This window comes from Polypterus senegalus, chromosome 7 (genome assembly GCF_016835505.1).
Source record: "Polypterus senegalus isolate Bchr_013 chromosome 7, ASM1683550v1, whole genome shotgun sequence".
Lineage (NCBI taxonomy): Eukaryota > Metazoa > Chordata > Cladistia > Polypteriformes > Polypteridae > Polypterus > Polypterus senegalus.
In genome coordinates, this window is record NC_053160.1 from 122,198,626 (window position 1) to 122,211,822 (window position 13,197).

Here is a 13,197-nt window from a genome sequence, read left to right on the forward strand (position 1 = left end):
TAAATTTGATATTTATTTGACTTTAACGGTCAGGAATAAAAGTTCATGAACTACTTCTAACATTGTATTTAACTTATAAATCCAATCCTTATTTAGATTTGTCCATCATGGCTCAGTTCTGGATTGCACTGAAAATGACTGGGACTTCACAATGAACGTAAATGTTCGCAGCATGTACATGATGATAAGAACCTTTCTGCCAAAGGTGATTTTTTTTTTTCTTGTAACTTTTTTGTAATCAGTAGTTTAAGGTTGATTAAATACTGTTGCATTAGTAATTCAGAATACTTGATTTCAGTCCCAGCACTAACACTGTCTGATTAGGTGTTTGCTTGTCCTCTCTGTGCCTGCACGGGTTTCCTAAGAGTACTCTGACCTTCTCTCACATTCCAAAGACTCGCATTTTGGACTGATTAGCAAATCTAAACTGGTCTGGTATGAGTGTTTCTGTGGACGTGTCTGCCCTACAGTTTAATGCCACGTCTCTTACACTCGGATCCAGTGATCCTAGGATCAGTTTTGGTTCCCTTCATCCCAGGAATATGATTAATAGGTTCTGAAAAAGAATTAAAGAGTGTTGAATTAAAAAAATACACTGTATTGGCTTTGCAAAGTTTAGAGCAAGTGTGTGTTTTTCCACAGATGCTGGAGCGAAAGTCTGGCAATATTATTAATATGTCTTCTGTGGCATCATCCATCAAAGGTAAACATACAGTATATGGGTTTCTCACATTTTAAAAAGTAAAGAAAATACAAGGTAACTGTGCAAAGTAATTTCAGAAAAGTCTATTTGTTACAAATCTTTTTGTATTATTGTGATCAGTTGTTTCTTGTTAGTCCAAAGTTCATGGTGAGTGGCATGGTCCAAGTAGCATTTGTGGCAGGCAGCACAGCAGAAAACAGAATAGAAAATCAGAGTGACCGGGGTCAGGAACATTTCGTAGTCTTAACAAATGAACAATAGCAATGTAAGCAGTGCTAGCAATGGAGCAACAATACAATATAGTATAGCCTCTTCAGCCGGTGTCTTGATTTAGTAAATTCTGAAAGCGAAAGGGCATGTCAGGCAGATAATTCCATAGTTTTGGAGGCCATCATTTTAGACTTAAAATTATTATGGCATTGTAATATAAACAAAAATAAGACTACTTAAAATCTCTGCCAGTTTGGCATACCAAATTAAAATTGTCTTGCCTGTTTTCTACATCTCTACAGCAGTGAGTATGAGATTATGAGTTACTAGCTTTACCTTCCCCCCAGAGACATTTTCTCAGCTTACATCAGATACAGCATTAAATGCCAACTTTAATTGGCTGTTTTCTTGTGTAGTCTGTGACAGACTGTATTGATGCTATACCAGTTTGGCTACTGACAACTTACCCATTCTACCAGGTTATACTTTAGACTTTTGTTAAATGAATATTTATGCTTTAAATTAATGAAATGCTTTTGATAATATCACACAGAGGAGTGCAAAATTGACATTGGTTTATTTTGTGTAAAAAGACAGAGTTGTAACTGTCACTCTCTGCCAAAAAATACTTTGCAAGAAAGATTTTATCTCTAAAAGATAGAGATCATAATTCATGGCAGATAAACATATTGTTTCTTTCCTTTAATTTAAAGTGTAAAAAAAAAAACAAAAAAAGTGGAACGTAACATTTTGTGTTTGTTGTTTCTTGCTTATTTGCTTGCTTTATCCCAAACAGTAAGGTAAAGTGGGCTCTGGCCATCTAAATAAGAGTCATGTTTTTTTTTATTTTCCTTTATCCTAAAGTAAGAGCACAAAATTTACGTCTGGCTCTGTTCTTGCCAAAGGTGTTGTGAACCGATGTGTTTATAGCACATCTAAAGCTGCTGTTATTGGACTTACTAAATCTGTGGCAGCGGACTTCATTGAGCAAGGTATTCGCTGTAACTGCATTTGTCCTGGTAAGTAACTTTAAAGCTACAGATCAAGCCACAGTCATTAGCAATGTCTTTAGAGCAGTTAGGGTCAGGTCACATGGGGAACGGCCTTTTTCAAGCTCAGCCACAAATTCTCTATTGGACATTAGCACCATCTGTATACCTTTGGCTTTCAGCTTAGAGTTGTTACCTTACTGGAAAACAAATCTTCTCCCAAGGTTCAAGTTTCTTGTAGACTGCATCAGGTTCTCCTCCAGGATTTTGCATTATTAATTTGACTCTTTACCCTCAAAGGACATCCAGGGCCTGCTACAGATAAGCATCTTGCAGCATAATGCTACCATCACCATGCTTCATGGTAGGGATGGTCTGTTTTTGATAATGTATAAGTGTTTGGCTTGTACCGAACATGTTGTTTAGTCTGTGGGTCAAACAGCTCAGGTGACTTCAGGGTATCTTTAAAAAACAGTGGCTTTCTCTTTGTCATTCTCCCATAAAGGTGTGACTTGTGAAGTACCCAGGGAATAGTTTTTGTGTTCATAGTCTCTTCAATCTTAGTCACTATAGGTTGTAATTCATTCAGAGTAATCATGGATCTCCTGGTGACTTCCCTCATTAGTCTTCTTTTTGTACAACCACTCAGTTTTGGTGGGGGGCCAGCTCTAGGCGGATTTTAAACATTAAATCTTGGCCTACTATTACCCCCTGATACTGCATTTTTGTAACTGGTGCTCTTTTTTTTATTTATTTTGGTGTGTGGTTTGATTGTGTTTCTTTTATTCTTCTTTACTGTAGGGACTTGGTTTTCCAAACCTATTTACCCCATGGCTCATGAATGGCTCTAATTTCCTGCCCACATAATGGCCTGCTATCCATCACAGGCAACATCATTGCTGGCAGCAATTTTAGCTTGAGACTTTTAAAATTTTAACTCTCCGTCAGGTACTCTTTCAAAAATGTTATGTAAGATATTTTTGGCCATAAACCCTCCTCCACTAACAGCAGGATATCAGTCAATACAAGTTTTAGATCTCTTGAATTGGTATTGTTCTCTTTGAAAGCTGTTGAGCCACCAAAAGTCTATTTGGGCTTAGTTTATTTAAGTAAACTATATTGTAAAATTCTATCAGAAAATGTGTTTTATATATATATATATATATATATATATATATTCTAATTAAATTTCTAGATTCACTGTTATTTCTGAACATTAAACATTTTTATAAATGTGGCATTTCTGTCTTTGAAGTAAACAAAAATTAAAAATGCTCCAACTTTTTTAACTTTGTTCAATAATGAATATAACCCTGTTTGTATTTTCATACTTATTTTATTATGGTGACATGCATGAAGTGCTAAACCTCAATCCATTTAAAATGGAATTTGTTTGACACAGTGTGTCTTCAATGAATATTTTGTTCGAAAGTGACAAATTCTTTCTTGCTAATTTTGGGAAAAACCTTTTAAATATGTAGAAGGTGCCAAAAAGCAAGCTGTCCAACAAGAAACTGTTACATATTACTTTAATTGTAATATATAGTTAGACTCTCATATCTATTTAATTGTGTAATTATTTACATTTTTAATATTTGTTTTCTGCAGACAAAAGGTGTAGATTTTGTTTCTATGAAGAAAAGATTTATTTTACCCTTTTTTGTAATATTTTGGAATGTGACTTGTATTCTTTCCAGTATAATTATCTGCTAATCACTATGCCAAGTGTTTTAGCAAAACATTAGCAGTATGTCATAAACCTGTCTTTGTGAAGTTTTATTTTTAATTTTTAAAGTCACTTAATATCTAGACTTGCATAACTTCTATTTTCCTTGTATTATATATTAGGTACATTACTGTTACAACAATTACTGACAGTGGACATTAAAAAACAGTTATGCATCAACTTTTGAGTCACATCATAAAAGCCATTGTGGATATTGTGCACAAAAAGTACCCTTACTAAATATTAGTAAATTCTCTGATATCATTTAATTAATTTTCCTATCAGAAACTGTTACAAATTAACAAAACTGTCAGTGTGGTCATTTTATATATGATATAATCCTACATTCACTTAAAACAAGAAATATGCATTGTTAGAAAATCAAACTAATCAAAGAAATTTCAAATGATAACACAGAGCATTTAAGGCGGGCAGTATATTCAAAAAGCAGCTGACAAAATATTTGAGACTTGAATTAATACATTTTAGCAGGCACTCAAAAGCCATTGTTAGTTGTCCACTGACCTAGTACCAGCCGATTTCTGAAATGTACAACAACTGCACTACCATATTCTTACTAATTACCAAGTCCTTGAATGCATCTCAGTGTTGCATAGTGCTTTATATATATATATATATATAGCACAGGTAACAAAACATAGAATGGCTGCTGCAGCCTCTCTGTACTTAGTTAGCTGCTAGAAAATCTGACTTCTAAATTTCTGTTAATCTGCCATTTTAATAGTAATCCTTTAAGAAGTTAAAGTATTATAAACAGACTGGGTGTTAGAGTGATAGCTTACTGCTGATGTAGACCATGTTTAATACAACAAAAAAAAAAATATCTAACAAAAATGTATATATGTGTTGTCTACTGAATAAAATGCCATAGTATTCTCCAAAATAGTTACAGGGGTTTACAGAATAAGAATAAAAAGACAGTATATTGTGATAGTGATAGACTTGAAGCTGGTCTTAACAATGCATGATTCTCTGAATAAACATTCGTGGATTAGATTAACAGTACTACTCTGAGAGCATGTGAAAGTGCTGAAGCCTACTCATCTGATAATTTAAATGAACAAGTATGAAAATAAAATTAAAAAGGGAGTATCCCCACCAGTTTTAACTAAATTGTGTTTAAGGGTGAGTGAACAGATTTTTAATTAAACAAAAAAAGTTCTAGAGGTAAAAATTTGGTTTACTGTTCAGTGAGAAAGCACACTGGCCACTAAAATAAAGTATAAAACTAGGTAGCCTGGGTAATCAATGCAGATATGCTATATATTAAAACATCATACCAATGGAATTTTTTTTTTATTCATACCCAAGATGGTTTACTTTTTTTTCTCCTGTACATCAAATATTTGAAAAGAATGATTATTTAAAAATATTTATATTTTGCAGCAAATTATGCAATTAGAAGGCCATTATAATTTCTGATCATGCTCAACTTATCTTGGAGCTCCTTTTAAATTAGTAACTGGCAATTACACCCAATTCTAGAGGCAGATGATGTTTTTATTAAAGTTCTGTCTTCACACATTTACCATTCACTAATAAAATAAGCTCCACTTAAGAGGAAGATAAAAAACAGAACAATAACAGAATTAATTGATCTGTAAACATAACAAAGAACATGCAAAATTGCCAACTCAGAAAAACTAGCATTCCAAATGAAAAACAATTTCTTATGCGTAGGAGAAGCTGAGCAGTAATTACTTACTTCATATCACTCAGTCTATAAACATGAAGAAAATGCTTTAGACAATCTTAACACATCAAATATAAATTAAATCCAGAACACTGTCAAAATTGTGGGTACTGTTGCTGGTTCAAAAATGTTAAAGGTAGAAAGATACATAACTTCTTCAGAGAATAATACGTGAGTAACACAGTTTAAATCAGTAATGGTCTTGCGTTGTGGTATAGCTATGTTATCATGCATAGACATGATGGATAAACCATTTACATTATCTGAAATCTTAGAAACCATTATTTACTAAATGGAAAAGCTGCATACCTACAAACCTGTAATCTCCAACAGACATTTTCATCAGTTTGTAATGAGAAAACGTAATATCCTTTAAAATGTGAATACTATTGAGATGAATTCCCTCTTAAATGCAGAAATTAAAATTCTGTCTAAGGCCTTTGCAAACAGAGTCTGAAAAAATATTGCTTTCAATTTTGCTGAAGAAGGAAATGCATCCCTTCAAACCATTAAGAAGATCTGCGCAAAGGTAGCCAAAACAATATATATTAGTTTTAAAACAGAAAAATGCTTATTTTATATTTTTAAGCAAAATAAAACTGAAAAATTGGTGTGTCATATTGTATGACATTATAAATTATTTGGTGCCAGCAACAGAGTGCAGGGAGTTTTTTACAGGTAGGACCAAAAAACAGTCTGTGAGAGCTTCACAGCCTTGGCAAGGCAAGATTAGTGTCTGAGAGCAGAGTAGATGGGACTGGAAAGTTTGTGCGGCAGCTACCCACATCTCTTGATTTGGGAGGGTTCAAGAATGAGACACTTTCTTAGGAAGCAAATAGACCAGAACCCCTTGCAGCATTGCAGTGTTGCTGTATTTATTTGTTCACTAAACAAGCCTGTTGTTGAGATTATTCTTTTGGCAGTGCTATCAAGAGGACGTCAATTCCCAACAATGAGCACGAGTAAGCAGGGCCTGCCAGGAGATCCAAGCAAAGCTTCAGTGGTCTTTCACAGAAAGTGTTTAAGTTACATATGTCATGAAAAGCAACTTTTCCACATAATGCTGGCTGTTTCTTGTTTGCAGACTACGTATCCGTGCATAATGCAATTTGTATGCCTAAAATATGGAAAATATTATCAGTTAAGGTATGCATATCTAATTTATTTTGCATTCCAGAGAGCGAAAGTAAGATTTTAATGTTCAGTCAACAAGACTACCATATCCCAATTACCATAGGATATTTTGCATACTGATCATGAGCTTATTAAAAATGAACCGAGGTAGAAATAACAGTTTGTAGAATTTGAGCAAAAGTAAGTAGATAAAAACAATGGATGCTCAAAATGTTTCATTATTATTGTTAACGCCATAGTAGTTTTCCTCTGAATTGCAACAAACTGACCAGGCACAGCACAGTCTCTGAAAAAAGACCATCCAGGAAAAGCTTGGGTTGCTGCTGGAAGAGGTGTTGGCGAAGGCCAGCGGGGGGGCTTACCCTGTGGTCTGAATGTGAAACCCAATATGCCAGTGCAGTGATGGGGACACTGTGCTGTAGAAATGGTGCAGTCCTTCGGATGAGGCATAAAATCAAGGTCCTAACTCTTTGTGATCATAAAATATCCCTGGGCATCTTTTGTAAAGCATAGGGTTTATCCCAATGTCCTGGCTAAATTGCCCATCACAGCCTTGTCTTTCCGGCCTCCTAATCATCCCCTCTTTCTAATTGGCTGTCTCGCATCACTTCACCACCTAACAGCTAATGTGTTGTGAGCATACATGATCAAAATGGCTGCTGTTGCATCATCCAGGTGGATACAACACATTGGTGGTGATTGAAGTGGCTTCCCACTCACTATGTAAAGCGATTTGAGTAGTGAGAAAGTGCTATACAGTGAAACCTTGGGTCACGACCGTAATTCATTCCAAAACTCTGGTTGCAACCCAATTTGGTCGTGACCTGAAGTAATTTTCCCCATAGGATTGTATGTAAATACAATTAATCCATTCCGGACATACAAGCTGTATGTAAATATATATTTTTTAAAGATTTTTAAGCACAAAAATAGTTAATTATACCATAGAATGCACAGTGTAATAGTAACCTAAATGTAAAAATATTGAATGACACTGAGAAAACCTTGAACAGAGAAAACTAACATTAGTTCACGCTATAGCCTTACGAACGATTGCTGTAAACACTTTTGTTTTAATGAGTTTTAAGCACAGGGAAAAAAATTAACATTTGAAAAATCCGTAATTTATACAAAAACTAACCATAAACAACCAAGAAAACTAACCTTGCATAAGTAGAGTTCTGACATGAAGGAAGTAAGGAGGAACTAGGTGGAGAGGAGATTACAGTTTTGAGGTAAAGTCCCTCTGCGCGATGCACGTCAGACCGAGAACAATGTACTGTAAAGGGCGAGACTGAACACGTGCGGAAATCATCGGCGCGTACGAACTGGAAGGGAAACTGGCTTGTTCATCAAGTGTGTGGTTGTGAACAGATGCAAAAGTTTGGCGAACTTTTTGGTCGTAACCCGATTTGTACATGTTCCGAAATGTTCGTGACCCGAGGTTCCACTGTATAAATATAAAGAATTATTATTATTTGAATATTTTGTTTTTAGAGGGGTGGCTAGAGAGTTTAAAGCAAACTTTTTTTAGGGGATGGGCCAAAACATCTGCTGTTGCAGAGGGCCCTGTGAGTTTTCACTGTGCTATTTGATGTGATCAAACTGGGTATATTAACGGCAGACTATCTAAAGTTGCAGCATTTATAAACATTATAATGTACATTTTTCAATCACGATTTCAATTTTGGGTACAATTATACAACCTGATTTTCTTTTGTGTCAGGAACGGTAGATACACCTTCGCTAAGGGAACGAATCCAAGCCATGCCTAACCCAGAACAGGTAATTGTAATGTCTTTATATTGTAACATGAAACATTGCTTGAAATTTCCATTATGGATAGCACAAAAGTATTGCATGGGACTTTGTACAGTTCATCCCATATTAAAGAGTTAAACAAAAGTTTATTTTTTAATTTATTTTTTACTGGTACAACTTAATTCTGATTTTATCACCCATACAACACACATTTATACAACTTGAATATCATTAAGATTTTCACCAATAAATGCTGATTTTTATGGGCATCTGCTGCTTTAAAGAAAATAGGTGTGAAACCAGGGGTGGCCAAAGGACAGCTCTGGAAATCAGTGGGGTCTGCCCAGACTCTAAATGCATTTACTGGACTGGCACATTTAATAACATTTAGGATGTGGTATACGTGGCTGCCCAATGTCAGTACTCAGGGTTTGGAATTTTAAAAATCTCCACATTAACCCCAGAAACAGTGCAAACATAGGAAAAAATCACCTCACTTTCCCATTCACCTTTTCAAAAGTAAATTCTAATTGTCTTTGGACAAAGTCTAACATCTTTTGCAGAATCTGTTTACTGAAAACATCTCAGTACATTTTCAGTTCCCCAAGAACTTCATACCTTATCATATTACACTGGTTTCTCTTCTACTTTGCCCTCACTTGTCTTCCATCTCCTCTCTATTCCATCTTCTGCTCTTCCATGATTGGTTATCTTGCTCATGCCACCAAACATGCTCAGTGCTCCTGCTCCATCTTCTACATATCAGTGTACTCTCTTCTTCTATCTTCTCTGCCATCTTTCCTGCAAAAAAATTCACCATGCACCGGGGGGCCATGAAACAATTGGTGGATGTCCTGACCCAATTGTATCTGATCCAAAAGCTGTTGGGCACTCCCTTGTCACGACCTCTCCTTGAAATGAATAGCAAGCGGAGGACTCAGCCTTCCTATTCAATACACAATAAGTAATAATACAGCTACAAAGCCCTAGTAGCAGGTTCTTCTTCCAGCCAGATACAAGCAAGCACTCCTGCCTGGCCTGGGACTCCTCATTAGAATACTGGGTGTAGATAAGCACTAGCAGTACAATCTTTTTGAAGGTGACTGTTCCGTACAAAAATGTCACTCTTACTTAGATGTTTTCAATGCAGTGTCATGAAGCTTTATCTTTTGGGGAAAAAAAAGTATTTATTTCAAATAGGCATTTTATAGTTTGATAGAGAGACTTCCATTTCCTCTTGCTTATGCAAATCGGAGGAAAAAATAGCAGTGTGTACATTTTATAATTCAAATAGACTATGCAAAATTTTGAATGAGTAAAGTACACATTGTAGTATTGTAAAACACTGCCAAATAGAGGGAAATACAAAAAATACACTGCTTAGAGTAACTTCATTTTTAATAAGATCTTTTTCATAGTGTAAGAAACACTTTATGCTGCACATGCCTTTATGATTTAGCAAATACCTGCTTATGGTATTAATCTTCTGTCATTTGTTAAATACCTGTTTCTTTTATAAATGGAAAATATTTTGTAAGTAGATTTAATGTATCTAGGCAAATAGGATAACTAATGAGTAACAAATCGATGGTCTGCCAGCAAAGGACAGGCTTAGAAAATGAAGCAGATATTAACCACTCTGATTTATTGGGCTGCTCTGTATTTCTAGTTAAAATACAACATTGTATAAAGGAATAAAAAATATTTTTAATCAGTGAAACAAATACTTTGTTTCATATTAGGCACTAAATGATTTTGTTGCAAGGCAGAGGATGAATAGATTCTGCACAGCAGAAGAAGTGGCACATCTATGTGTGTTTCTAGCTTCAGATGAGGTAAGTAGATACTTTCTCCATCAACAGGAACTGAAGAAATTTTACAGAAGAGTTTCTGTGATGAATGTATCAGATTCAAATCAGTAAAAGGAAATTAATTTTTAGTAATTTATAGTTGGAAAAAGGCCAGAAGATAATTTGGTTATTTGTACTGATATGCAGTATCCATATAAATAAATAAAGTGGTAGATGAGCATAGTATGAGCCATATTTATGGTAATTATAAGCATGCCTGATGCAGGCACTGTTGATTTGAAATATGACTTGTTGGATTCCATGATGCTCCCTCTGGAGTTTGGTCATAGATCATAAAATACTGTGCTGAATAGAATAGAACCTCGATTTTGTTGAAAAGATATTCTAGTAATTTTAATGTTATATGAAAATACAAAGTTCTACATACTTTGACATACTTTTAATTATTTATTCAACTTGTATAGCATCAAGAATTTAATTAATAAACACTAATATTAAGGCCACATATTTTTTGTTTTAAGCTAGTCTTTGTGGAGAATGTTGTTCAGATATCCCCAGACATGCCTGGTAGATTTATATTTTGGATTAAGACATTGCATTGTACTTCTCTAATATAAAGTTTCCATGTTGAGTTTATTACAGAGGGATTCACATTTGTTCATTATTGCATCTGTTCTATAATTTGACTTGTTCATTTCATTTTCTGAAACTCTTTACTCCAGTGCTGTGTTACAGTGGGCCATAGCCTGTCCATTCACATTGCAGGGCACACTTCCAAACGTGTTCATTAGTTTTGAGCCAGTTAGCCTCACGTGCCTCAGTTAGCCTTAACGTGCACATCTTTGTTAATATTACTGAAGTACTTGGGGAGGTTAAAAAAAAACAAAACAATATATAAACAATGAGAACTTAAAAATGGCAAACAGTGCCCAAGCTAGGATTTAGGGTTGTGTGGTTGCAATGCTATCCACTGTCCCAGCCCAGTTAATAAATCAGTTAGTTAACCTTTATTGTACATAAGAAATTACATTATATGCTTTACAAAGTCAACAACATTTTATTGTTTCTTTTTCATTTCCTGTAAATTGTTTTTTATATAACACAATTTTTTAAAAGGCATCATACTTATTGTTTTTCTCTTTTAGGCTGCCTTTATAACTGGATCTGAATATATAATTGATGGGGGCTGGAGTCTGTAAATTAAAGAACATGGGAAGCAGTTACTTCTGAAGAACAAATCTCTTTGGTCAAATGTTTTACATTACTTTAGTCAGCAAATTATGGAATACTCTAAGAAAAATATATTTCATAAAAGAATCTAATTCTTGTGAATCTCTGTCTTTGTTTCATGAATCATATATTCGAAGGTGGCTTATCCACTTCCCCATCTAAAGATATTTAAAATGAACTGCTTTTCATCTGTTTTATATTGCTCTGCTATCACCAACACAATGCTTTTGTTGATTTTATTACAGGCAGCTAATGAGTGGACTGTGATGTGATTTTATTTTTTTTTAATTCAATTAAATGTAATTTCTTGTCAAGTTTATTTTCATGTTCAAATAATACAACAAAATTCATACTTGCATGTCTCCTCAGAACCGCCAAAAATTCAAAACCAAAAATAAATAAAAATTATAAAGTGGTTAGAACAACAACATATATAATATATAAAATGTGTATTTGTAAGTATTATGTACATGGTTTGTTATGTTACAATATTTTATGATTGACTGATCAGCAATCTTATGACTTGTGGGTAGAATCTATCCCTAAATTTACTGGCGAGTGCTGATGTCCCTGTATACTTTGCCAGAGTGGAGGAGTCCGAAACGTGACTGTGAAAGATGGCTAAGGTCGTTAAGAATCCTTTTATAAGGCTGCAAGTGTGGTATAAGTGTTGTTTCCTGAAGAAAAGGCAGCTGGGAGCTGGTAAAGTTATGTGCCGCCTTCACCACACTGTAGTTCTTTACGTTCTTGAACCTGAGCAGGAGCTATACTAGGATGTTGATGCAGAGAGTGATGATGACCGACCTCTACTGTGCACCTGTGGAAGTTAGTGAGAACAGATAGAGAAATCCAGGCGGTCTTCATGGTACTGGTGAACCTTTTGGACAAGAGCCAAAATGTGTTGTACTCACTTGAGTTTTTCAGTGATAGTATCTCCAAGAAATTTAAGCTGCTTGCTCTTTCAACAGCATCCCCTCCAATGTAGATGGAAAGGTGGTCTGCTTTCTGGAATTTTTGACTGGTTCCTAGATTTTTTTTTCTAACATTAAGGATGAGATTGTTGACCTGGCACCACTGAGGCAGCAGGTAGGGTTCTTAATACCCAGAGAAAATTCATGTGAAGACATGGAGAATGTTCAAACTGAACTGCAGACAAGTGACCACAGGCTAACTATTCCTTGACACTAAATTACTATTTTTTGTCAACATGTATCATGTTTTATATTGCTTCATAACTTTAGAATTGATCAACTCCATATCTAATGCAGGTTTCCATGTTTACTTTCAAACTAAGAACATTAAGAATGCTGCCTTACAACTCCACAAGCCTGGGTTCAGAGCATGGTATATGTTCTATCTATAGTGTTCGTAAGTTGTCCCATTGTACAGGAATTTTTCTTGGTACACTTTTTCTTCCCACAGGAAGAATTGTAGTGAAGGCTGACCGGTGACTCTAGATTATCTGTCTATCACTCATTAAGCTACTTGCATCATCTATCATTTTGCTCTGCTTTGTTCTTTTAGAGTCACAAAGAAGCAATGTTCTCAGATGAAAATGTATATTAAAAATGCAGCAAAAAGAATCTAATCAACAGACCAAATACTTAAATACAAAATATAATCAAATTGTTATTATAGCAAGAGTAGTCATTCAGACAAAGGCCCTATGAAAAATCCTTTCAGATTAATTGCAGATCCTTATGAGTGCTCACAGCAGGCACTCTAGAGAAAAAGAAGGAAGAGGAGACTAGAGAAGTTAGGATATGGGGTAGAGGCTCTGATCACTGACCACCTACACCTGAAACGGCTGCACCAATGAGAAACATTTTCCAGTGTGCGAGTCAGATGACTGTTTAGTCTGTGCTACAGAGAGCCCAAGAAAGATTAAACTAAGAAGATAGGATGTCAGAACCCCTAAT

At 35.0% G+C, this 13,197-nt stretch overlaps 1 protein-coding gene across 1 annotated transcript in view; it reads left to right on the plus strand.

Annotated features, from left to right (window-relative positions):
- Window positions 1–11,592, plus strand: part of bdh2 (3-hydroxybutyrate dehydrogenase, type 2) — a 34,735-nt gene extending 23,143 nt beyond the window's left edge. The window contains exons 4-9 of the mRNA XM_039759220.1: window positions 97–205; window positions 643–703; window positions 1,819–1,932; window positions 8,203–8,261; window positions 9,980–10,072; window positions 11,194–11,592. Coding sequence (XP_039615154.1) covers window positions 97–205; window positions 643–703; window positions 1,819–1,932; window positions 8,203–8,261; window positions 9,980–10,072; window positions 11,194–11,247 — 490 coding nt within the window. The 3' untranslated portion in view covers window positions 11,248–11,592. The remainder of the gene's footprint in view (window positions 1–96; window positions 206–642; window positions 704–1,818; window positions 1,933–8,202; window positions 8,262–9,979; window positions 10,073–11,193) is intronic.
- Window positions 11,593–13,197: the final 1,605 nt, after the last annotated feature.